The sequence below is a fragment of the Peromyscus maniculatus genome, chromosome 16 (genome assembly GCF_049852395.1).
Source record: "Peromyscus maniculatus bairdii isolate BWxNUB_F1_BW_parent chromosome 16, HU_Pman_BW_mat_3.1, whole genome shotgun sequence".
Taxonomy (NCBI): Eukaryota; Metazoa; Chordata; class Mammalia; order Rodentia; family Cricetidae; genus Peromyscus; species Peromyscus maniculatus.
Window position 1 is genome coordinate 40,984,883 of NC_134867.1, and position 25,224 is coordinate 41,010,106.

The 25,224-nt window shown below is 45.5% G+C and overlaps 2 protein-coding genes across 11 annotated transcripts in view; one reads left to right on the forward strand and one right to left on the reverse strand.

Annotated features, from left to right (window-relative positions):
• LOC102926743 (sperm motility kinase Z-like) overlaps window positions 1-4,122 on the reverse strand; it is a 61,500-nt gene extending 57,378 nt beyond the window's left edge. The window contains exon 1 of the mRNA XM_076552685.1: window positions 3,930-4,122. The gene's annotated coding sequence lies outside the window, so the exon portion shown is untranslated. The remainder of the gene's footprint in view (window positions 1-3,929) is intronic.
• A 10-nt stretch (window positions 4,123-4,132) lies between these two features.
• LOC102922909 (sperm motility kinase Z-like) lies at window positions 4,133-21,509 on the forward strand. 10 transcript variants are annotated; one of them, XM_042262242.2, is made up of 7 exons: window positions 4,133-4,498; window positions 4,967-5,071; window positions 5,808-5,919; window positions 7,070-7,155; window positions 14,684-14,732; window positions 15,440-16,984; window positions 20,938-21,509. In XM_042262242.2, exon 6 carries the CDS (start codon window positions 15,454-15,456, stop codon window positions 16,942-16,944), a length of 1,491 nt encoding a protein of 496 aa, XP_042118176.2. In that variant the 5' UTR covers window positions 4,133-4,498; window positions 4,967-5,071; window positions 5,808-5,919; window positions 7,070-7,155; window positions 14,684-14,732; window positions 15,440-15,453; the 3' UTR covers window positions 16,945-16,984; window positions 20,938-21,509. The 10 variants fall into 10 exon arrangements, with proteins under 10 accessions (XP_042118176.2, XP_042118175.2, XP_076408803.1 ...); XM_042262241.2 differs by having other exon boundaries at window positions 4,145-4,498; window positions 20,908-21,509; XM_076552688.1 differs by having other exon boundaries at window positions 4,145-4,498; window positions 20,943-21,509.
• The last annotated feature ends 3,715 nt before the right edge of the window (window positions 21,510-25,224 follow it).

Sequence of the window (25,224 nt, forward strand, 5' to 3'; positions counted from 1 at the left end):
TGAACAGGACTGAAAAATTGAACCAAGCTAGATACTATAGGGCTATCTTAACTTAAAGAAGTAAAATATATTTGTCAAATGAAAATCAAAAATGCTTTGGAGAAGAGTTTTTGCTTTTGTTTCCATAGGAAACAAGAGGCTGTGGGGTTTTTGTTGTTGTTTTGTTTTTGGTTTTGGGGTTTTTTTTTGTTTGTTTTTTTAGGAATGAGATGGATTTGGTTCGAGCAAGGGAGGCCTCCTGAATCTTGACAGATGATATCAGCAAAGGTTACTTCTGGTCTTCCCAGGACTTGGTCATTTATCTCAAATTTTCTCGGGGACCCTGAAGATGCCTTTACCCACAGACAACAGGAAGCACTCTAGAGAACATGATGCCCATATTCCTAAGAGATGAGGTGTGGGAGGTTTTTGGTTATTTGGTCTATTATGGTTGTTTATTATCACTTACCAGAATATAGGATAAAAAGACAGCTGTTAATCTCAGATATTTTGCTTTGGCATGGATTTTAATATTTTGATACAAATTTAGAAGCTATTTTGTTACACTGTATATATGTTTCTATTCTTGTTTAAGGATTGTATTATGAAGTTCATTTAACAATGTGAGGTACATTTCTAGTTTTTGAAAGCTATTATTATAATCTATTTAGAATAATCAAGAAACATAGATCAGTAGTGAGTCATCTATAACAATCATCTTTGTAGATACGTTAGGTATGTTTTCGAGATCATACAGAGATATATTTTAGATAGATAAATTGTCTTCAAACACTTCAAAGAGCTATAGAATATGGCATTTAACATGTTTTGCTAACTTAGGGCTTTTTTAATGATAATGAGACACATCTGGTTGTAGCAGTTACAATTTACTTCATAAAAAGATGATGGGCATCGAAGAAACTCCATAGGAATTTGCTTTCATTGTGGCAAGGTTAGCCATTTGGGAAAGAAATTGCTTTGCTTTGACTGCTTAACAGTATGCTGTCCAAACTGGACATGCAGGACCCACAGGAAAGTGATTGCTAAACTGTCAAAAACAAGGTGGGATGGTTCTTCAGGGTTCCTGCTTCATGGAAGAATCTGCCAGACATTCTGCAGGACACAAAGAAAAGCAACTGATGAACTTTGCCTATACAAGGCATGAAAATCCTTCAAATTTCCTGCTTCCCAGAAAAGTCTGACAGATACTCTAGGCTGAAGGTGGATGCCCCAATGTTGCAAAGGAACTTTGGGTGACTGTCTAGGCAGCCAGATGTCTTGGTTATTTCTAGAGTTTTGGAAGCTGCTTGCAATGCACTTCCTATTTACTCAGATAATATTATGTCCTTCTGGGTCTTTGATGGAGTTAAAGACTAAAAAATTTGAGTTATAATTTTCCTTACTTATGATAGAAAGTAAATTAGGTATAAAACTTTGGATTCACTAAGATAGGATAGATAATGGAGTGTTTGCTCTGAATTTGCTAAATACAAATGAACTGAATATTGTAAATGTAATTCTTACTTGATAACTGTTTTTGTTGTATACAGTTTTATTATGTTAAAGTTAAAGCCTTTCATTTCTATTTAGACAAAAAAGGGGGAAATGTTGTGGAACATTATTTTAAGGTGGGTTAAATTTGTTTATGCTGTGGAACATTTGTTTAATGATGCAAAGATGTGTTGCATTCTTTTATGTTACATTTAACTCTGTGAAGCTGTGTTACTTTGCCTGTCTAAAACACCTGCTTGATCTAATAAAGAGCTGAATGGCCAGTAGTACGGCACAAGAAAAGATAGATGAGGCTGGCAGGCAGACAGGATAAATAGGAGGAAAAATCTGGGGGAAAAGGAAAATGATCTAGAGAAGAAGGGGCAAGCCTCACAGCCAGACATGGAATAGGGAAGGAAAAAAATATACAGAAATAGAGACAGGTAAAAGCCCTGAGGCAAAAGGCAGATGGAGATAATCTAGTTAAGAAAAGCTGGCAAGAAACAAGCCAACCTAAGGCCGAGCATTTATAGGTAATAATAAGTCCGTGTGTGTATTTATTTGGGCCCCTCAAAGAGCAAAGAGTAAAAGCAATCAACAATGTAAGAAAAGTATTTTTCACTACGAGGTATGAATACTTCCATAATTCATATCTGTTACTTTAAGCTCATACCACTTATATCTGACTACTAAAAATCCCAACAAAAATATTTAACTGAGCATCTTTTTATGTAATCACAAGTATAAATCCAATAAATTAATTAAAGGTCAGATAAATTACCATATTGAAGGACCTTCTTCCTCCTACCCAATAGTTTTACTGAAATGCAAGCATGAAAATCTATTTTGCTGGAGATCTCTTCAGATAAATTAACTTTCCTGCAAACATTTTCTCTCACCACTTCATTCAGGGCCGATGCCTTGGGCCACCTGATAAGCATTTATTAAATGTTTATAAAACGACCACCGCTTACAAGTTTTCAAAGGAAAATTTACCACTTGCCACCAAATTCAAGCCAATCAAAATGCCAAGAAATGTTTTTCGAAATACTCAAAGCACGAATAGTTTTAAGAGTGAAAATATTCAGGAGCACATGATAAAGTGCCACACCTTGACTTGTGCTAACAGCAACTAGATGCAAGGAGATCCTGGGTACTACAGAAGAAAGTCTCCCTGCTCTCTCTGCATGGAATGGAAAGTTACAAATGGAAATACATGATGCAAGGAACAAGGACACCAGTAGTGACAAAGGACCCTCCCTGAGCAAAAAGCCAAGCAAAAATTACCCTGAAGAAGCAGTTGAACAGATTAGCCCTTGCCCTGAGCAAAGTACATCCGTGTGCAAGCATGGCATGCTCACTGCAACCTTTTGAGATGGGAACAGGTATCCTGACCTGATAATGACCAAAATCGTAGCAATGAGTTTGCCAGATCAGACAAATGAATATTGGAACTGGTGTGGCTACACCCCATTTCTGTCCACTGCTGTTCTTATGGAACTCCATCCTCTACAATCAGCCAGCTTTCTACTGTCAACAATAACGTCAGGAAAGTAACAGATACACAGAGTTTTTGAGCAGAAGGAGACTTATGTGTGGATATCTGTGTTTTCATTGTTTTTCATTCATCGTCTTTCTCACAGTTTACCCCTGTGATCTCAATCCTCCAGTGACTTGCCCCCATCTCCTCAAACCTTTGTTGACTTCTCACTCACTGACCTCAAGATGCACATCTCACCCTGCACTCAATGGAAGAGTACAGAGAACTAACCTAGAATTTTCTCTCATCCCTGGATTTATCTGTTCACAGTAGGGCATTTCATTGCTGATTTCATTTAAAGGTAGAGTCCAGGGATGTATGTGCAGTACATTTATGAACACACAGAAACATATTCCTTCACAACATATGTTCATATATATTCATATATACATGTTCTACGATAAGATGGATTCTCCACAGCTGGAAGGAACTGTCACAAGATTCAATTTTTTACATACAACATTGTAGTTGTACATTTAAGAAAGCATTATTTCCCTATGAGTTATAATTATATTAATGACTCATTTGCTAAATTTGCCTATATAACTGGTGTCTGTCTAGTAAATAAAACACTTTGTGAGTTGTTTTGATGTAAACAGCCCAATAATACAACGTTTAAAAAAATAGCCAAATAACTCTTCCTCCTAACAGGACTACTGCATGGCACACACGAAAAGCAATTTTAGTGGTAATCCATCATGGTGAATTTACTTTTCTACAACATTTTTCTCAGCATAGTATTAAGTTGAAAATGCTTATCACATTGTACAGACAAAGAAGTAAATACTTAATAAATAACCAATTTTTAAAAATTTATAAACTAACAACCACTTGCTGCCCAAGCTAAGCTTATCCCAAAGCTCACAAGTGTCTCTGGGAATGGCCCCATGTCGACCAACTTAACAATGAAAACATTCACCTGGTCTACGGACGTTCAGCAACATCAGCCTGGCCCCGAGCCCCTTAGTGGGCTCTGTCTGCATGGGCCCTCTATGTCACCCTGGGGCCACCTGAGCTTCTGTGGCCGCCTAGGCAGGTGCAGGGTGCTCCTGAGCTTGCTCGGAGCGGTAAGAGACAGAGGCGTCCTCACTTGACTGAGCTTTGCCGTTGGCGAAGGCCAGTGGGACCGTTGGTGAGAAGGGCGCGTGCTCTTGTGCCATGTGACCACAGGACCCGACACCTGCGGGTCTGCGGAGGCCGGCGGACCCAGCACCAGCTGAGAATGCCAGTGCTGCCTCCCTACCCCAGTCCCGCCCCATCTTGTGGCCACGCCCCACTCCTCCAAGCCCCGCCCCTAGCCCCGCCCCGCCCCGCCCCTAGCCCCAGCTTCACACTCTCTAGCAAGCCCCTTCCACCCGGGGAGTCCTATTCACAGCATGAGGTGCCTGTACGGACTGGCACTGTGCAGCTCACTGGAAATCGGTCACTTCCCAGGGACCCCAGCCCTGCAGTATTTTTCACTAAGCCTGGGAATTTAGTGAGGCTCAGGTAACTGGTGTTCTGTTGTGGCAGCCACGTTGGTGCTGGATTAATTCCACCATAGCGGGGAGTGATTATTATTAATGCCTTCTGCGGGCCCAGTCTTGTAGTACGGAGTTCGTGCCTGGTTTACATTCGCTGTTCGGGTCTTGCTTCCAAATGTGGCCTTTACTCTAACATCCCAGAAGGCATTTTCGCGACCTTAGCAGACGACAGTACTTAAGAAACGTCCGGGCTTGCACTGATAACATAAACTCCCCCAAACAATATCACAGGCAGCTTTTCCCGCTAGCTCCTTCCTCCCTCACCTTGGCATCGAACCTAGTAAGTAGATCAGGCTGGCCTTGAACCATGGTGAACCTCCCGCTTCAGCCTTCTGAGTGCTGACATTACCTATTCACAGGACAGGCGAGTTTAAACCGGTCTGGTAAAATTAACAGATTGCAGCCACTGTTTTTTTTTATTTCACCCTTTCAGTGAACCATCAATTACGCAACCGTATCAGCCATCTTTTGAAGATTCTGCCTACTTAAATTGTACGCTAAAATGTTAACGTTGCAAAAAAAAAAATACTTGAAGATGGTAGGTACATTGATCGGGCATGTGAATGTGAAGAGTTGTAAACTGTTTTTGTGGTTGTGTTTGTGATCCTGGGGGTGGACTCAGCATGTCGCCTAGGCAAGCACATTTCCTCTGATAAATACTTCCTGGTTTTTTTGAATAAAATAATTTAGATTGTTATTGTTTTATGTTGGCATTTAGAACAGATTATTTAATTTAGTATGTGTCAATGTGGGTGAAAACCGTGGATTCCACATACATTAGCTCAACATCCTGTAAACATACTAGAGTAGTGGTCCTCACTGGACGATATGTTACCGGTTTCCCTGTTGGATCCACAGGTGGATCAGATCTACGCATGGTTTAAACTCACATCAATGAAAAGCAAGAGAAAGTGTCTTTCCTCTATGGAAAGTATCTTTCTTTCCACTTACAGCTTAATTAAATGTTTTCTTTCTTCTTGTCAGATTTCCACAAATTTCACATCATTCTTCAAAGTGATAATCATGTTTCCAAAATTTTCTCGAACGTGCCATGTTTATTGTCAGCACAGTGATTAATGTCTCTCAGAATATGGAAGAGACAGTGTGGAAATAATGTCTATTTGTATTTATTGCTTTGGAAACATAGGCATGACATCAGGGAAAGGTCTCTATTTAAAGTAGCAACCTGTAAGGGATGAAGAGGTGGCCAGCTGAAAAAGTGCTTGTGCAACCAATGAGGACCCAAACTGAGCACAATATGTTTGTTCCTCTAGGTAAAAGATAGTAAGACCCTGTCTCAAAAAATAAAGTAGGGAGTTGTTGAGGAAGAGATCAACTCTGGATTGAGAGAGGTCGACACTGGATCTTGACTTCTGGATTCCACAGGTGAACACACACTCGCCCATCTATAAACATAGGCAAACACATATAAACATGTACACACACACACACACACACACACACACACACACACACACACAAAATTAAGCAACCTTTGGAGGGAACAAGGGTCCTTGCACCCACAGATCACTAGAGAAACCAGGAATGCTAAACCCACAGGGGACTAAACTTCTCAATGGGGAAGCTAAAATACCTGTTTTCCCACCCAAAAGACTAGGAGTGGATTTTGTTAAGGACCTGGGGACCTTTTTTGCTATCTATGGAGGCAGACCTCACCTACCTTTATTATAGTGGCAGACCTCACCTAAATTTTCCAGAATGATTATCCCATACCCTTCCCTCCCCGAACCATTACCCATCCTCAGGGGAGATGTCACATGTTCTTTATGGCCTGCTTAAATTCTATGCTGTCTATCAGAGAACTCACTAGATTCTAGGCCTTTTAGCTATAGAACCCACCCTCACGGTCACGTGTACTGTTTAAACGAGTCGCTATGTAGTCACACCTTAAGCTTTATTGTGCACCTAGAACTGGACTGATTGTTGCCTGAAAACTTTTTCCAAAAAAAAAAAAAAATGTTTGATCTGTGTTTTAAATATGCTGACATGAACAGCCTGGCATTAGACTCCCCCAAGTCTGACTCAAGTTGACGGAGTCAACCTGGACCAGGCTTTCATTCTCGTCTCTTAGCATGGTTTGCTTCCCTGTTTGACACCTGCACAGATACTCCCAAACAACTTAGTAAAATTATCAATGTTCTGCCATAAAAGGGCTGTCAATAGTACATTATGTTTTTTATCCTTACATCCCAACCTCTGCGTACAGTCCCAGGGACTGTGGGGCCCCAGGCAGAAAGATGCTGTGAAATGATTAGTTCCACACCATCATAGCCAAAACAGTGAGGGAGGTCTGAACTGAAAACAGTGTTTACACGTTTTTGAAAAATGGGAAAAATGAGTCTCTATCAACAAAGGCTGACTCAAGAATTAAGAATATTTTTATATAGGTTTTAAAATTTTCTGACTTTTCCATGCTTATCCACTAATTTGATTTTATAATATGGAAATAAAAATTTTAACGTATACAGAAACAAGCTGAGCAGTATGACAAAAATTTCCGTTTCCATCTACTCAGGAGGCTGAGGCAGAAGAAGGCAAACCCAGGAACCCAGTGCATCCTGCGCAACAAAAGGAAAACCCGGGTCAACAGAAGGAGGGAAAGTAGGTAGCAATTTTGTACTTGTTTATGTGCTTCCAACTGTGTGCTTGCTAGCCTTCTTATGTTAACTTGACACAAGCTGGCGTTGTTTGGGATGAGGGAACTTCAGTTTTAAAAATGCTCCTGCCAGATTGGCCTGTACGGAAGCCTGCCTCGGGCGCATTCTCTTACTTAATGATTGGCGTAGGAAAGCCCGGCCCATTGTGTGTGGGGACAGCCCTGAGTTGGTGGTCCTGGGTTCTAGAAGAAAGCAGGCTGAGCAAGCCAGTAAGCAGCATCCCTCCATGGCCTCTGCATCAGCTCCTGCCTTCCAGGTTCCTGCCCTGTTTTGAGTTCCTGCCCTGCCTGCCCTCAGCAATAGAGTATGCCCTGAAAGTTACGAGGTAAACATCTTTCCTACCCAAATTTCCTTTGGTTGTGGTGTTGTTTTTTTCACAGCAATAGAAACCCAAACTAAGAGTTGGTTAAACTTAATGTTCTACAAGCTTGACTTAAACAAACTCAGGTGCCTTGCTAAGAACCTGTGGTCTGGAGTACTGAACCTTTCAGTTGTATTTTTTTGTTGAGGGTCTCACAATGCTGACATCAAGTTACCTGCCCACTACTCCCGCATCTGGAGACTGCATCCTCCACTGCTGTGGTGTGGAACGTAGCCCTCCGCCAAGGCCTCCCGCTGCTGAGGCTGGTGTGCTCTTTAAGACGTTAGTGTTCTTTTGGGCTTTGTGACACAGCTGTCCCACAGACCTCCTCCACCATGTGCTCCTGACGGCGTGATGTACTGTGCTGCCGTGGGCCTAAAGCAGCCAAGCCCGGCAGCAAGACGCTTGAACCTCTACAAATAGGAAGTTGCTCTGAAGTCGATTTCCTTGGGCTTTCTATCACGCCACTGGCGACCACGTGACAAGCCTCGAGAGGACAAATCATCATTTCTTTACACAATTAGAATCTTTTCAAGCCTGCTGTGCATGCACACACCATTAACTCCAGTATTTGGGGAACAGAAGCGAGGAGGATCCTCAGTTCTAGGCAATGAAGCTTCCTGACGATCACTTCCCAATGATCACTTCCGGATGGTCACATCCTTGCCACCACTGCCTGGCAGCTGCCTGTCTCTGTTGGTGGAGTTTAGTCTGAAAAGTACTGTCATCATGCTGGCTTCTGTCAGAGTCACAGACACCTGAGAAGAATGAACCCCGAATAGAAATGATTAGCTCTGGATCCCAATTTTGAGAGTCTCTTCTATTATCGATAGCATGGCCATTCAAGGTTTTTTGTTTGTTTGTTTTGTTTTCTGTATTAAGAAATTTTCTACTCACTCCACATACCATCCATAGATTCCCCCATCCTCCCTCCTCCCACCCCCCAGCCCTCTTTCCCAAGCCACCCCACATCCCCACATCCCCCAAATCGAGGTCTCCCATGGGGAGTCAGCAGAGCCCAGCACACTGAGCCTAGGCAGGTCCAAGCCCCTTCCCACTGCACCAAGGCTATGCAAGGTGTCACACCACAGGCACCAGATTCCCAGAAACCTGCCCATGCACCAGGGATGGATCCTGATCCCCCTGCCTGGGTGCCCCTCAAACAGTTTGAGCCAAACAACAATCTTCCATATCCAGAGGGCCTATTCCAGTCCCATGGGGGCTCCACAGCCACCAGTCCACAGTTCATGGGCTTCCACTAGTGTGGCCGGTCATCTCTGCACAGCCTCCCATCATGATCTCCATGTCCCTCACCTGCAGAATCCCTCCTCTTGCTCATCAATTAGATTCATTCAGGGTTTGTGATGAAGTAGTAGTGCCTCAAACTAGAGAGAACGCGGTAGAAGAAATATGTTTAAGGTCATGGCCAGAAAGCAAACAAGGAAAGGAAAATAAGCCTGGTTTCTAGTTGTTTGTGTGTGGTAATGACCAGCGGGGGTCTAAAAGGGCCTGAAGAAAATTGAATGTATGTTTATTGTTCTCTGGGGGTGGGAAAGCATCAAGTATGGCCGGATACCTAACATTTGTGCAGAAGAAGAGCATTGTCCATCCAGAGCTGATCCATGGCAGTGTATGTGAGGTATCAAGCGGTGGGCTGTCCAGTAGGATTTGATCCCTAGCGGTGTGAGTGTTGGTTGTGGTGCCGGGAGGGTGTCCCGCAGAGTCGGATAACTCGCCTTGTATGTGGGTCTGCGGGGCTGGGTAGAAAATTGGGTACTGAGAAATTTGATGGGAAGAAGGTGTCCAGCATAGCCTGGAACTAGAAATGTATGTGGGATGGCAAAAGGGTGGGCATCTAAGAGGGTCTAGTCCCTACCACTGTGTGGGAGAAAAGGGGGTAGGTCCAGTATGGTCAGACACACAGCAGTGTGTAGGGTAATGGGGGCGACAGGGTGGTGCTGGTCCCATCTTGCTGATAGTATAAGCTGAATAATAGTAAGATGTCCATCACTGGCTGATCCCTGGCAGTGTATGTGGGGTTCTGGTCAGAAATCCAGAAGGGCCTTTTATCTAACAGTGTATCGGATCTGCTCTGTGACAATAATTCACATGACACAGTGGTTCTCAACCTTCCTAACACTGCAACCCTTTAAAAATACAGTTCCTCACGTTGTGGTGACCCCAACCATAAAATTATTTTCATCGCTACCTCCTAACTATAATTTGTAGATGTAACCAACCGTCTTTTCTACTGTATTGAATCATAATGTAAATATCTGATATGTGACCCCCCCAAAGGGGTCTTGACCTCTAGGTTGAGAACCACTGACATGACCGATCACTGAGCATGTTAAGTTGTGTGGTAGTCAGATGTCCAACAGGACCTGTTCCCTCGTAGTGTGTTTAGGGCATCAGTGAGGGTGGGGAAGGATCCAGTAAGGGGGTGCCTGTCTGGAAACACAGCGGTGTGTTTCTGGACAGAGATAGTAAGGGGAATGTGTCCAGGAGGGGCTGATACCTGGTATAATGGGGTAGGATGGGGGAGGGGTCTAGCAGAACCCAAATTGCAAGAGTGTACAGTAGCCCTCCTACCCTACAGTGCATGCAGTTTGGGGTAGCATCGGGTATTGGTACTCCATAGCTTAAACAGAGAGGTGAAAGGGGGGTGGCGGCCAGCAGGGGTTGATATTTAGTGTTTTACATCAAGTGGTGGAAGGCTTATACTCAGCAAGTCCTGGTAAGTAGTGTTATATTGTGGGGGTACCCACCCCCTCTTTTTCCCCAGGGCACTCTTGAGTAGGGAGAAGAGAGAAATATGTAGATAGACATAAGGAGGGGAGAGAGACAGATAGAAACACAGGACAGCCTCGGGAGGGCCTGGGTCAAAACCCACCAGCTCCTTCTGTCTCTTCTAAAGGGCTATTCGTAGAAATGCCAAAGGGTAGAGCAAAGGACCTCCCCCTAGCACAGCCAAACACAGACCCTTCCAAACACCTGGTGACCACACACATGGTCATCCATCAGCTGGTGACCACACACATGGTCATCCATCACCTGGTAACCACACACATGGTCATCCATCACCTGGTAACCACACACATGGTCATCCATCACCTGGTGACCACACACGTGGTCAGTCCTTCCCCTTATGCAGCCCTGCTGGGTAAAGCAAGCTCAGATCTCACCAGGACCCCTCTGTGGGCTCCCACATTATGTGAGCAAATGGAGGGGAGGGGAGGGCCTGATTCCCAACCTAGATGCACTGGACTTGTTCGCTTCCGACTGTTGTCTCACACACTGTTAGATTTCACGCTATGCTAGCCCCACCCCCCACTTCCTCCACACCATAGACACTTCTACATATTAGGCCCCGCTGGACAGCCTACCACCAGACTTCCGCTTACGCTGCTAGGAATCAGGTTGCACTGAAGACCCAATCCTCCTGAGGCCCCACATACACTGCTGTGTTTCAGGTCAAGGTGAGTAGCCCTAGGTCCCATACGAACTGTTAGATTCAGGGCCTTACAAGAGAGCGTCCACACACTGACATCTAACATGCTATATGTCTTACCAAGCCACGCGGGGCATCCCACTGTTAACGCTGGACAGGCATACCCTCGTTGTAAGTGCAAGCAATGCCCGTTGCCCCTCTATCCTACATGAAATGCTATGCATACGGCTGTCTTAGTAACTTTTCTATTGCCGTGACAAAGCGCCATGACCACCAAGGCGACTTATAAGTCAAGGAGTTTAATTGGCTTACAGTTCCAGGTGGTTAACATTTATGATGGCAGAGCAGGGACACTGGGGTAGGGGGATGGGGGTAACTCAGAGTTCACACCACAGTCCACAAAGAGGAAGCAAAGAGGGGCCACACTGGGAATCACACCAGTCTTTGAAAATTCAAAGGCCACCCCTAATGACACCTCTTCCAACACGCCAACACATCCTAACACTCCCTGACAGTTCCACGGACTGGGGACCAAGTATTCAAACAAATGAGCCTGTAGGCCGTTCTCATTCAAACCACCACACAAGGCCGATGCCCCCATTGACACCCAACACACCCCGTTTTCACTAGGCCCTGCTGGACAACGCTGTCTCTCTGATCCACTGCCCCACATACACTGCTGGACATCACACACTACACAGACGTGCTACATGAGCTGGCCAGCTTCCCCACAGCCAGAGCCCACATGGCATCAGGCCTTGCCCAACAACCCCTGCAGCTCTGCATACACTGCTACAAATCAGGTCCCCTGGGACCCCTCCCAGCCCATATTTGTGATAGGTACCCAGCAGTGCTGGCTACATCCTACCTACAATGCACCAAACAAACAGTGGTATTAATCACACCCTGCTAATCATATCCCCATACACTTACTGCTATGTATCAGGCTATTGTGGACCACTGACCCACACAGCTCCAAATACACTTTCAGAATGTGCCCTGATGAACACAGCCCTGCCACTTGGCCAGGCATATTACTGATTATTTGTTCCCTCTGCTCCCGCCTGACCTCCCATGCACTACTAGATTTCAGGTCTGGTTAGACTCCCCCCTGCCACACCGTCCATGTCCCTCATACAGTGCCAGCATTAGTGACTGCTCACCAGCCCCCTGCATTGCCTCACACATGGTGAGGTATCAGGCCTTGTAGGATAGCACCCATGCCCCACCTAAACTGCTAGGTACCAGCCCATTTAGGAACCCTCTCCTTCCCCTCATAAAGTAACAGCATCAGGCACTGTTAGACTCACGCTCCACACCTATAGCTTTCCAGTCTACAAAGCAAGTTTAAACGCCATGATGATCACTCCTATTTGCCCAGAAAAAAACTCTAGGGTCAGGTTCAACTAGATAGTAGTCCTGGGTCCCTGCCCACAAGTACTGCTGGGTATCAGATGGTGTGTTCCTTCATGCCTCATATACAATGCAGGATAGAAGACCATGAGCACCCCATCCCCCACAAATACACACCATGCATGGCTAAGCATCAGCACAAGTGATACACCATTTCTCCCCTAGTGTGAGACATCATCTTGCTGCTCTCCCAAGACTGACTGCTACATATCAGACTTGTACAGCTCCACACTTGCCAACACACACACACACACACACACACACACACACGCACGCACGCACGCACGCACGCACGCACGCACGCACGCACGCACGCACACACAACACACACGCACGCACGCACAATCAGTGACTGTGAGAAAGTAGACATCGAACCTAGCAGAAGAAATCAAGTGAGCTGTGGAGGCCCAAATTACTCAGGGTCAGAGAATCTGAGCTTGCTTTACCCAGCAGGGCTGCATAAGGAGATGATTTGGTCACTGGCATGTTTACCAGGTGTTTGGAAGGGTTTGCACTTGGCTGTATGGTGCGCTTTGATCTAGCAAGGGGGAGGTCTTTTGCCTCTCCCCTTGACATGTTATAAGAAACCTTTTGAATAAACCTTCGAGGCTGTTGGGTATTGATCCAGGCCCTCCTCAAACTATCCTGTGTTTCTGTCTTTTTTCTCGTGAGCTAGATCTCTCTTTCTTTCTGATATTTTCTTATCCCCCTCTCCTCCTCCTAAAGAAACCTTCAAAAAGGTGGGAGCTGGCCTCCCACACCTAGCATATAAGCATTCATTTCTCTCTGCTCTTGACTGTAGATGCCATGGGACTAATCCTTTGAGGTTCCTGCCTTGATTTCCCCATAACGATGGACTATAACCAGGAACTGTACACCGAAATAAACTAGCTTCTCTGCCATGTCGCTTTTTTGTCAGGGTATTTTATCACCACAACAGGAATGGCACCAGGACACCATCCCATGCCTGGCTCCTCTACACTGCTGGGAATCTGCATGTGGCCCTTGAGTGTGGGGGGCGGTGGGGTATTTAGCAGTTCTGATAGCAGTGTGGGGGTGGGGGTCCTCCAGCCATGGTGCCCAGCTTCAATCTCTGAAAGCCCAATGATCCTCTGCAGAGCCCACCCAAGCCAGAAGCTTTTAAGTCATTTCAGTTTCTGTGAGATTTGCACAGCCATGACCTACACATGACCTACACATGACCTACACATGTCCTACTTACTGTGACCTCACGAGGAGCCATTGTGAGAGTCCACCCAGCGGATATAATGGTGTGGCCTGGCCTGGTTTCTGTGGGTCTAAGAGGCGGGGTGGAGTTTTAGCCTGTGTGATTTACTGATCTCTAGTGAGGTTGTGTGGTTTGTGTGCAGCGTGTGTGTCTGTGTGACTGTGTGTAGGTGTGTGTGACTGTGTGCTGTGTGTAGATACATCCTTGTGTATGTGTGAGTGTGTGTGAGTTCATCTGTTGGCCTTGTACAGGCACTGGGGAAGGCCAGAGCTCCACCGTCAGTGACTCCCTAAAGGTAGGGTGACAGCCTTAACTTCCATAGCAGTCATTTCCCGGCCTGTGTTTCTCCACTTAAGCTAGGCTGGTTGGCCCAGGAGCCTCTGGGATCTGCCTCTGTCACCTGTGTGCTGAGGTGAAAGCTGGTGACACCAGGCCTGTTTTGTGTGGGTGATTCTTTGTTCTCATTGTTGTGGTGGGGAGTGATCCTTTACGTTTAACTCAGGACCTCAAGCTTGCAAGGGAAATTCTTTACTGAATGAAGCCTCTCTCGAGCTTGTGGACACTTGGTTTTCTGTTTTTAGTTCTATTTATTTTTCTGTTTATGTTCTTATTTTTCTTGGGTGTTTAATGGTTGTGTTTGGGGCTTTTTTTTTTCTTTACTTTTTCGGACTTGAATTTTTGTTATTTTTTCATGTCATTTATTTAGTAGTATAGCTTACATGTGGGATTTATACCTGTTTGGCTTATGGTTGGTTTTGATTTTCAAATACTCCTTGTTTGGTTTGCTTTTTACTTTTGCCTGTCTGCCTCTGTTTCCTTCATGAGCTTTCGTGTGCTTCTGTTTCTGTTTTGATTTCTTGAGGTGTCCTGGCTTCCTTTGGATTTCATTGATTGATATCTTAAGTAGCTGCTCTTTGGTTTGGGCTATTGGTTTTAAAATTTTGTTTTATTTCATATACTTTTTCTCACTAATTTTTGTTCTATTCACATCTTCTCCTATTCCCCAATTCCTGTTTCAGTCATTGGAGTAGCATCCAGAACATTCCTGAGCTGTGACTTCATTGGATGGTGAGTTTGGTCTTGGTTTGGGTGTTGAGTTTGGGTTTTGTCTGTGTGTGTCTTCAGTGCTTATAGCACAAATCCTAAATGGTCTTATAACAAAAACCCAGAGCCAGATATTGAGTTAAATGCTGAAAGATCAGAAGAAATAAGCCACAGCCACTTCTCACACTGCCAACTCCTGAGCCAAAAGGGGAAAATCCTGCCTCCGGGAATCCTCAGACTGAATGCCCCTGAGTCCTCAGCTGAATGGGGGCCCGAAATCCAGTCTCCTCCCCCCTTATATTCCTTTCTCTGCCCAGCTGTATCACTTCCTGTCTCAACCTTCCTAGTGCTGGGAAGACAGGCTCCACCTAGCTCTCTTTCTCCTGTAGACTGGATTAATCTCATGTAGACCTGGCTGTAATGTAAATCACAGATGCATTTGCCTCTACCTCCTGAGTGCTGGAATTAAAGGTGTGTGCCACCACTGCCTGGCCTGTATGGCTAACTCTGTGGCTGGCTCTGCCTTCTGATCTCCAGACAAGCTTTATTTGTTAGAGCATGTACAAAATGTCACCACAGGTGCGCCAGTGGAAAGCTACTTGTTGGTGGGGTTTACAATTTGTCCTTTGTTTTGACTTTCTCGCCCAGGATTTTGGGACTTCCATTGCACATGTCTCTGTACACTCCCTTATATCTCCTGTCTCCCTCCCCTCCCCTTCTCTTGGACACAGCATCAATACCAACCATGTCCAGTGATACAGAGGAGGAGTCCTCAGAGCCCAGCACCGTGCCCAGCATCTTTGGGGAAGAGGTGTTCACCAGGCAGTACACCATCCTGAAGGCCTTAGGCCAGGGTGGCAGTGCAAAGGTCATGCTGGCCCTGCATCGTCTCACGGGCGCCACAGTCGCGGTGAAGGCTCTGATGAAGCAGGAGAAGCGGAGTGAGCCGCCAGCGTCTGAGGTCGACATCATGAGGATGCTCAGACATCCTAACATTGTTTCCCTCCTGCAGGTGATAGAGACAGAGTGGAACATTTACTTAATTATGGAAGTGGCTGAGGGAGAACAGCTATTCAATCGCATCCAGAAGTCTGGATGCCTGAACGAAGATGAGGCTAGAAGCATATTAGTTCAGCTGTTTAGTGCCATAGGCTACTGCCACGATGAAGGCGTCGCTCATAGAGACCTAAAGCCTGACAATGTCATAGTGGATGAGCACGGGAAGGTGAAAATTATTGACTTTGGCCTAGGTGTCAGATTCAGGCCTGGGCAAAAGCTGGAAAAGCCATGTGGCACCTTCCAGTTCATTCCTCCTGAAGTCTTCCTGGGCTTCCCTTATGATGGCCCCAAAGCAGACGTCTGGACCTTGGGGGTCCTCTTATATTATATGGTGACAGGGATTGTCCCATTTGCAGGGGCCACCTTGTCAGAACTCAGGGAACAAGTTCTGTACGGGAGGTATGACATCCCCTATCAGCTTTCCAAAGACTTAAGGAGCATGATCAGCCTATTACTAACAGTGAATTCGAGGCAGAGGCCAACTGTGCGGGACCTCATGAGCCACCCATGGCTTCAGAAAGGGGAAAAGACATTTACAATTCAATGCAATGGAGACACCAGCTGCCCAGACCTTGAGATTATGGCAGCCATGCAAAACATTGGGTTTGACACCCAGGATATAAGACAATCTTTAAAACACAGGAAGTTCAATGAAACCATGGCTGTATACTACCTACTGAGAGGTCAGGCATGCCAGGACTGTGACAGTAATGTCCACACAAAGGTAATGAACCCAGGGGCAACACCTTTTCCTTCTGTTGAAGACCCTGACATGTTTTCCCTGCCCCTCAGGAGAAGGGCCAGTGAACCTTCTCTTCGGATATTAGTCTCACCCACAGAAAACCCTGATCAGAGTCAAAGCAAGGAGATGGATGACCCTGACCTGCCCGAGAAGACACCCAATCTGGGCAGAGGTCACAAGCGCTCTATGACTGCACCATGTATTTACTTACCAAGAGACATTGTGATTGATGTGGAAGACACCAGCTTCTCCAGTAGCTCCCGGTCAGAAAAGGCCTCAAGTGGCCTGGAACAGAGCAGAACTTCAATCTCAAGCTCCCTGCAACCCAGGGGCTGGGCAGGATGGAAGAAGAGGATTCTGGCATGCATCCTCAGACTATGCTGCTGCATGTCACCCCACAAAAGGTGTCCAAGGAAAGTGTACCCCCCAAAGTGAGGGGACACTGAGATGACAAGAAGTGTGAGGCATGGTCCAGGTACGTTTCTATATTTGCATTTATCTATGCTTTAACTCATGGCCTTTATAGAGACAATTATTTTTAGGTTCTTGGTGTGCAATGAGTTGGGAGGGTCTATCTAGATACTATGTGATGTGGGCTCCTCTAACATCAAAAACAACTAAAATTCTCTCTTACTCCAAGAGGGAAGAACCAGTTCTTAGTCACAATCAAATCAAAACGAATGTCCCATGTAAATCAGATGCTGTGGTTCAGTATCCCAAGCCCAGGCTCAGGCTCTGGGCTCCACTCATCTGTGTTCCTGTGATGTGGTGTCTACAGCACACAAGTCCTGTCTTGTCAGGTCAGCCCGACTCAAGCCACACCTGTCACTGTTCCTGGTGGTCATCCCACAGTCCTGGCGGCTCCACCATGCTGGGGTCTGCTCTGCAAGGAGGCTACATCTTCAACAACGGCATCGCCTGGCCTCTCGCAGTGCCGAGCCCCAGCTGTTCCCCACGGCCCTTTGACTCCTCAGCTTTCATGCACCCAACACCAGGACCACATGGGAAATTCTGACACGTGATCCGCTCTGGCTGCCAGCATGAGATGCAGCCCTTGGCAGCCCTGGACCACAGCTTCTGTGTGATGACCCTGAGCAAATACTTTCCAGGAGATCTTGGCTCCATGATGCCTGTGTCTTCTTAGTCATCGCTGATGTCTCAGCTAAAGCTAGGTTGTATCAATTGTCCCAACTCAGCAAGGTTTCTCCTTAATGGTTCTGATCTCTTGTTAATCAAAGCTGATTCTTCAGCCTCTGCTGACGAGAAACCATAGGTTCTTAATTCAAAATGTAGACTAAATGGCTCTGATAGCATCTGCTTCTCTCTCAAACATCACCATCCAGGCCTCCATTCTGTGCATTTCTCTCATCCTTCTCTGCCATCCCCCACAAGACAGCCCATTAAGCTTTGAGAACAGAGGCTCAGTGCAGGGTTCCAAACACTTCCACAATCCTCCCCATACCAGCATGGTCAGCTCTATCACAGCAAAACCCCACAATCATGGTGCGATTTTCTGTCTTAATTTGCTTTCTGTTGCTGTGATGAAACACTGAGTAATGTTGTCGGGGTGCAGGGTTTATTTGGCTTTTATGTCTCAATAACAGTCTGTCATTACAGAAACCCAAGGTTGGAACACACATAGAGAAGAAACCTATGGGCAGAAATTGAAGCAGAGACCATGGAAGAATGTGTTCTCCTGGCTTGATCCCCATGATCATGTTCTGCTTCCTGCCTTATACCCCCAGGACAACCTGTCCACAGTGGCTGTGCTCTCTAAATCCATCATTAATCAACAAAATGCACCCCCAGACTTCCCTACAGGCTCTGTTGGAGGAGTATCCTCAACAGAGTTTCCCTCTTTCTAGATGACCCTAGCTTATGTCATCCTAAAAGAGACCTAACTAGCACATATCTCCACTGTAGTCCCCTAAACTTCAAAACCAAGCATATTTGTTTCAAAGTGTCTTACCGTACTTAGTATTTGAGTATGTGCTGGTCCCTCAACTCATAAACAAGGGGAAAAATAAGAGCAAACCAATGCAAGAGTAAAATTATTATCTCTGAGTACAACTAGAAGGTCCATTTCCATTTTCAAGAGATTTGACTGTTGCTTGTCCCGTGATGTAAAAATGGGAATGAGAAGCCAGAATTTCCACCTGGGAAGCTCATTCAAGTGAAAGCTGAATTAGATTCCTTTCGCAAATTATGGAAGTCCAGCCTCTTTAGTTTCCTTCCCAGGGGCCCAGGAGAGACACTACTAATGGTGAGAATATTCTGAGGGAAAAGAATCTAAATACACAGAGCTCTTTTATCCAGCTACTTTATTCCTCTGAGATTAAATTCTATCTACACAGCTTTAATTCTGTCCCTTCTCCTCCTGTCCTCTCATAACTCCAACTCTTTTCCATCTCCATTCTCATCTTCATTCTCATTCTTCTCCATTTTGGTTCCTTCCCCTTCCTCTCCTGGAACTGTTTTTTTACTTACCCTCAGCCTGATTCTTATAAACCAATGCAAAGATGCCAAGATCCCTACAAGAGCCCTGATAGCCAGCTTTATTCGCAACCCCAAAGGGGGGTAAATAGAGGAGGTGGAGTCAGATAAGGCCTGGAATAAATCACAAAGGGAATCTATGTGCTTAAAATATATTCTTATATGCGGTTAAGGGAAACGTTATGAGTCTATCATAAATGTGCCGTAACTACCATCTTACAGGTGGTTAGGTAAAAGAGTCTGTAAGTCACTAAAATAAAACTGCCTCTATTTTCCTATGCCGCTGTATACTGGCAGGGCAGATAACTCTGCTCAGAGCTAGGAAACCTGCTCATAGCTACATTGCACCTAGTATGCAAAGAAACCTTGTGTTCTGAGTCAGTTGCTCTGGGATGCCATTTGGGCTGTGAGAGAAAGGAGGGTCTGAGCTTCATTTGCACAAGAAACAAAGCTATGAACCTAAGTTCGCCTGTCTCCTAGGCCTAGGATGCTTGAGAAGAATTTCAGGTAAAATACACTGTTAAAAGTTCTTGGGGAAGTATGAGCACATACGAAATTCATAGCAGGAAATAGCTGATATATCAAAAGCTGAATAATACCAAATACTCCTTGAGATTTGGATTCCTTGGGAAGAACACCTTGATTTTTTCAGGTATAGCTTTACCATATTCAGCTGAATTCTCACTACAATCCTGCAGCTCATAACAGATTCCAAGGTAGCTATCCCAAAGATTGTCCCCAGATGACTTCAGCTGGATGTTTGTGTGCCTTCTGACTTGATCCTGATATATTTTGTTTACTCTCCCAACTGGGCTGCCCAAATCTTCTATAGTTGATGTTTGCCAACCCCTAATGTGAGGTTGTTTTTTCTATCAGCTATCTTATTTGTTTTTATTTTAGCGACAGAGTTTCTCTGTGTAACAGTTTAGGCTGTCTTGGAACTTGCTTTGTAGACCAGGCTCCCCCTCACAGAGATCCTTTTGCCTCAGCCTCCACTGCCTTGATTAAAGGCTTGGACCATTACTGCCTGGCTCTGTCTGCTCTACTTTCTGACATTTTTTTTTTTACAAACTTTTTCTTCCTATATGCTGAAAAACTTTCTTTGAAAACCAAAAGCACAATGATTGTATATTCTTATTTAGAACACATAAAACTATCTTGCTCATGAAGACCCTAAAATGTTGAACTAGAATTAGTAATGAGCCGAAAGATGTTAACCCGAGAATGAGAGCAGAGGAAGGTAGTGAGGGAGGTGTGGTCCTGGGTATGATGGAGATGGATTTAGTAGTTAGATTGGAAAGAGTTCGGGGGGAGTAAGTGATGAAGAACCAAGCTTCAGAGGCACCAGCTTGGAGAGCAGTGCAGAGCAGGGTGATCACAGTCATGAAGCATCCACTCTTGTGCTCTCTTGCATTTTATGTGGCCAGCCACATGACACTTAGCTCCATGATCCTCTTGTCATCATGTTGTCATTGTGTGGGACACACACAGCTGCAGGAGGAGGGTGTAGGAAATCCTGCCTGCTATGAGCTCTTCTTTCTTGGTTAGAATCCTCCTTTGTCTAGGAGGGAGGTAACACATAGTGGAGATTTCTACATGGGAGTACTCCTGCCATCTGGGAGTCTCTCAGGGAATTCCAGTTGATGAGAGAAGGGCCATTGATGCAAAATAAACAACTGGAAATAAACAGCATCAACTAGAACAAAAGGAACAATCCTCCTGGCTGCCAGACCAGGATACAGGCAAATCCTCAACTGTAATCTGGGGAGACAGTCCCCCATCCCTCCTGCCCAGCTTCCTCTTCCACATAGAAGGGACAGAGGGGACAGACAGCAGCTCTGCTGGAAACCACCCCACCACCCCAGTTCTAGCAGCCTTTGACTTGCTCTTCTCTGGGTTTGACAGGCTTCCTTCTGACTGGCCTCTCCATCTCAGCACAGGCAGAAGCCCAGCCAAGCAGCATGGAAGTCTATCTTTTCCCAGCCTGCCTCTCATTGGCTCCTGTTTCTGCCTGGTGTCCTAGTACCCGGGTGACCTGACATCAGAGGAAGACTGGGGAGTTCACAGTCAGACACACTGCCCTGCTTGTCAGAAAAGAAAGAAGAGGGAGGCTGGTGCTGCCCTCAAGACTTTCCAGAAACGGACTACCCCGGACTTGATGCTCCAGCTCGGGCTGGGAGCACATTCCTGCTCCTTCCACTAAAACTCAACCTGCAGCTACAACCGAGGGGCTCGCTCCTGTGGAGGGGGTTACCTTCAGTTCTGCCCTCTGGGACCTGCTGCTTCTGGGAACTGCTCTCCACAGAGGACTGCTCTTCACTGGTTTTTGGGGGCCTCTGAACGATGACAGCTGTAACTCTCCCAGTCTCTCTTGAATGGCATCCTGCTGCCACTGAGAGTATTAGAGTTCCTACTTTCTGGGTTGTATTTCTTTTGTGTGTGTGTGTATGTCTGAATGGTTGCTCCTATGTTGGAAATAAAACTCTCCCTCTTTTTGTCTCCCTTCACTGTCTGTCCATGCCAATCTTTGAGGTAAGGCAGCCAGCTGAGATGAGTAGGACTGACTGTGTCACAGCCAGCAGGGAGTCCAGCCAGTAGCACCTCGGTTAGCAGGGACTCTCATCAGCAAAGATGCCAGTCAGTGGGAGCTCCAGCCAATAGGGATGCCAGTCAGTGGGAGCTCCAGCCAATAGGGATGCCAGTCAGTGGGAGCTCCAGCCAATAGGGATGCCAGTCAGTGGGAACTCCAGCCAATAGGGATGCCAGTCAGTGGGAACTCCAGCCAATGGGGATGCCAGTCAGTGGGAGCTCCAGCCAATAGGGATGCCAGTCAGTGGGAACTCCAGTCACAGGCAACTCCATTCACCAGGGACTCCTGTGATCCAGAGAGCTAGGTCCCAGTCAGCAGTGTTTTTAGTTTGTGGGGTCTCCAGTGAGTGGTCCCTTCATTCATTGAGGATACCAATAGGAAGGAACTCTAGTTAGCTTTGATTCTAGCTAGAGGGGACCACAAGCCATCAAGGACCTCATTCAGTGGGTCCCCCAGTCTGTAAAAATCTGAATCAGCCAGACTGCCTGTCAGAGCAGATGCCAATCAGAAAGGAGTCCATCATCTGGGACTCCCAGTCAATGGCATTGGCCTTCCCAAGGGTCTCTTCTGTGGTTAGGTATCAGAAGTCTGCCTGAAGCTTCTAGAGATAGAAGTGGTTATGCCTGCCTGGGTGTGGTAGTTTGAATGTAATTGGCCCCCATAATCTCATAAGGAGTGTCACTATTAGGAGGTGTGACTTTGTTGGAGTGGGAATGGCCTTGTTGAAATAAGTGTGCCACTGTGGGAGTGAGCTTTGAGGTCTTTTGCTTAAGTTTGGCTCAGTGTCACAATCTCCATTCATGTTGCCTGCAAGATGTAGGACTTTCAGCTCCTTCTCCAGCATCATGTATGCCTGCACACCACCATGCATACCATCATGATGATAATGGACTGAACCTCTGAAACTTTAAGCAAGCCCTCCCTAATTAAATGTTTCCTTTATAAGAGTTGCAGTGGTCATGGTGTCTCTTCACAGCAATAGAAACCCAAACTAAGAAGTTTTAGTTTGTGGGGTCTCCAGTGAGTGGTCCCTTCATTCATTGAGGATACCAATTGGAGGGAACTGGGGTATTACTGTGATAGGCCTGACCATATTTTTGTTTGGAGTAATATGGACTTTGGGAGTTTGCGTTAGGAAAGCAGTAGAATGCTTTAAGCTCGGCTTAATGGACCATACTAGAGAAGCATGGGAGATGGTGGAGATAAATGTGATTTGATGAACTGTAGAGATCGAGAGGTTTCAGGGAAGTATGTTAGTACATGGCTTAGAGACTGGTCTTGTGATGTTTTGGTGAAGAAGGTGGCTGCTTTTTGCCCTTGTCTAAAGAGTCTGCCTGAGGCTAAAGTGAAGAGTTTTGCATTAATTCCATTGGCAGAGGAAATCTCAAAACAGTCTAGTATAGACTCTGCCATCTGGTTATTAGTGGTAACTCTAATGAAGATTTATAATGAAAAGGAACAAGCTAAGCAGGGTAAATGACAAGATGTAAATGTTGAGGAGAGAAAGCACCAGGAAGTGGAATGGAGCTAAGTCCTCTGTTCAAGGAGATAAACAGATTAAGAAAGGGAATAAAGGAAATGGTGACCTCAGGGCAAGATCCCACCCAGCTAAATTTCCAATTTGTGGAAAGGAATTAAAGAATAGCTTAGAGCAGGGTGTGGTGGGGCATGCCTTTAGTCCCAGCACTTGGGGAGGGAGAGCCTGGTGGATTTCTGAGTTTGCGGCCAGCCTGATCTACAGAGCAAGTTTCAGGACAGCCAAACTTAGGCAGTGAAGGTCAGAGAGCTGTGAAGATGTAGTTGAACAAGGGGGCCATGTTCCAGTCCTAGGAAGCAGCAGAACTTGGCAGCTTTGGCCATGTGGTTCTGGCTTTAGAGTTAGGTATAGAGGAAATGGGCTACGGAATTTGCCTCTGTGCTTAAGGAGAATCACTGATGTCAGGGTGTCCCTAGTAATGAGGCCATTTCATGAATCTGTGAAGTTGAAGCCTGGATTGCCTCAGAGACCCAAGATGTTAGATGCTAGAGTTGTGGGATACCTGCCTAGGAGAGCTGCTAACAGGGAATGGAGCCAGCCCAAGAGAAAGAAGTATGTTGCAGTCAACAGAGATGAACGGAGTTGGAGATCTGAAGAGTGTTTTGAGATGCAGAGTTTGGAGTTTGCTCAGCTGATTTTCGGTCTTTCTTTGGTCCAATATTTCTTCACTGTGCTCCCTTCCCTGTGTTTTAGAATGGTAATGTATATCCTGTGCCATATGTTGGTTGTATGTGATCTGCTTTATATATATATATATATATATATATATATATATATATATATATATATATATATATATATATATATGTCATTACACATAACAGATTGCATGAATCTCAAAAGAGACACCGAACTTTGGATTTTAAAACATTGTTGAGACTGTAATAAACTTTGGGGACTTTTGAAGTTGAACTAAATGCATTTTGCATTATAAAATTGTTATAAGCTTATGGGAGCCAAGGAGTGGAATGTGATAGTTTGAACGTAATTGGCCCCCATAATCTCATAAGGAGTGTCACTATTAGGATGTATGGCTTTGTTGGAGTGGGTATGGCCTTGTTGGATAAAGTGTATCACTGTTGGTGTGGGCTTTGAAGTCTTTTGCTTAAACTTCACACAGTATCTCAGTCTCCTTCCTGTTGCTTGCAAGATGTAGGACTCTCAGCTACTTCTTCAGCACCAAATCTGCCTGCACACTGCCTTGCTCCCTGTCATGATGATAATGGCCTGAACCTCTGAAACTGTAAGCAAAGCCACACCAACTAAGTGTTTTCTTTATAAGAGTTGCCATGGTCATGGTGTCTCTTCACAGCAATAGAAACACTAACTAAGACACTGGGTCACACCTAACTGGTGTCCCAGGAACTCCTTCATCCTGCTCTCCTCTGGGCTTCACAGTGCCAGGAAATAAGAGGGTAACACAGCGAAGCATCCTGTCTGTGTTTTTCATAGAATTTGAATAAAATTGATGTTCATGAAATATGGCCACAGGGACACTCTTTAGTCACCCCACTTGCACAGAATCAATGTAAGCAGGAACAAATTTGGTGGTGGGTTCTATTATGCTGAGAGCTGAGCCAAAATCCTCAGGACAAGAGACTTCAAAGAGTTATCATGGTTCCTCCATCAGGCTCTCAGCTGCCTTAAGGGAGAAAATACAAGGCCTGGCATGGCCTTCAATATGGATGCACACTTTTAGCAATTTAAGGTGACCAAAAGGGTCATTTGGTGCTGTCAGAGACATGTGTGGGAGCCTGATGAATTTCTGTAGATAATACTGTGGAGTCAGAAATGGCATTAGCATGGTCCCCAGTCTTCCTGTGGAGTACTCGTCTACATTGCTGGATTCTTTTCCTGCATCATGCACTGTTCCTCTGCTATAATGCTCTCCTTTTTGGGTCCATGGTTAGGCCAAGACAGTCTCTACGAGTCTTGACATAGGTACGGTGCTTTCAGATAGCCAGAGTGTCCAAGCGATTCCAATCAGTGACCCATGGGTCTAGCATGGGACTAAGATGCCTGGCTGCCCCATATACCAGGATGGTTTCTCTGGTACAGGTGCATTGTCTGTGAAAGCACTGTCCAAATGCCCTGT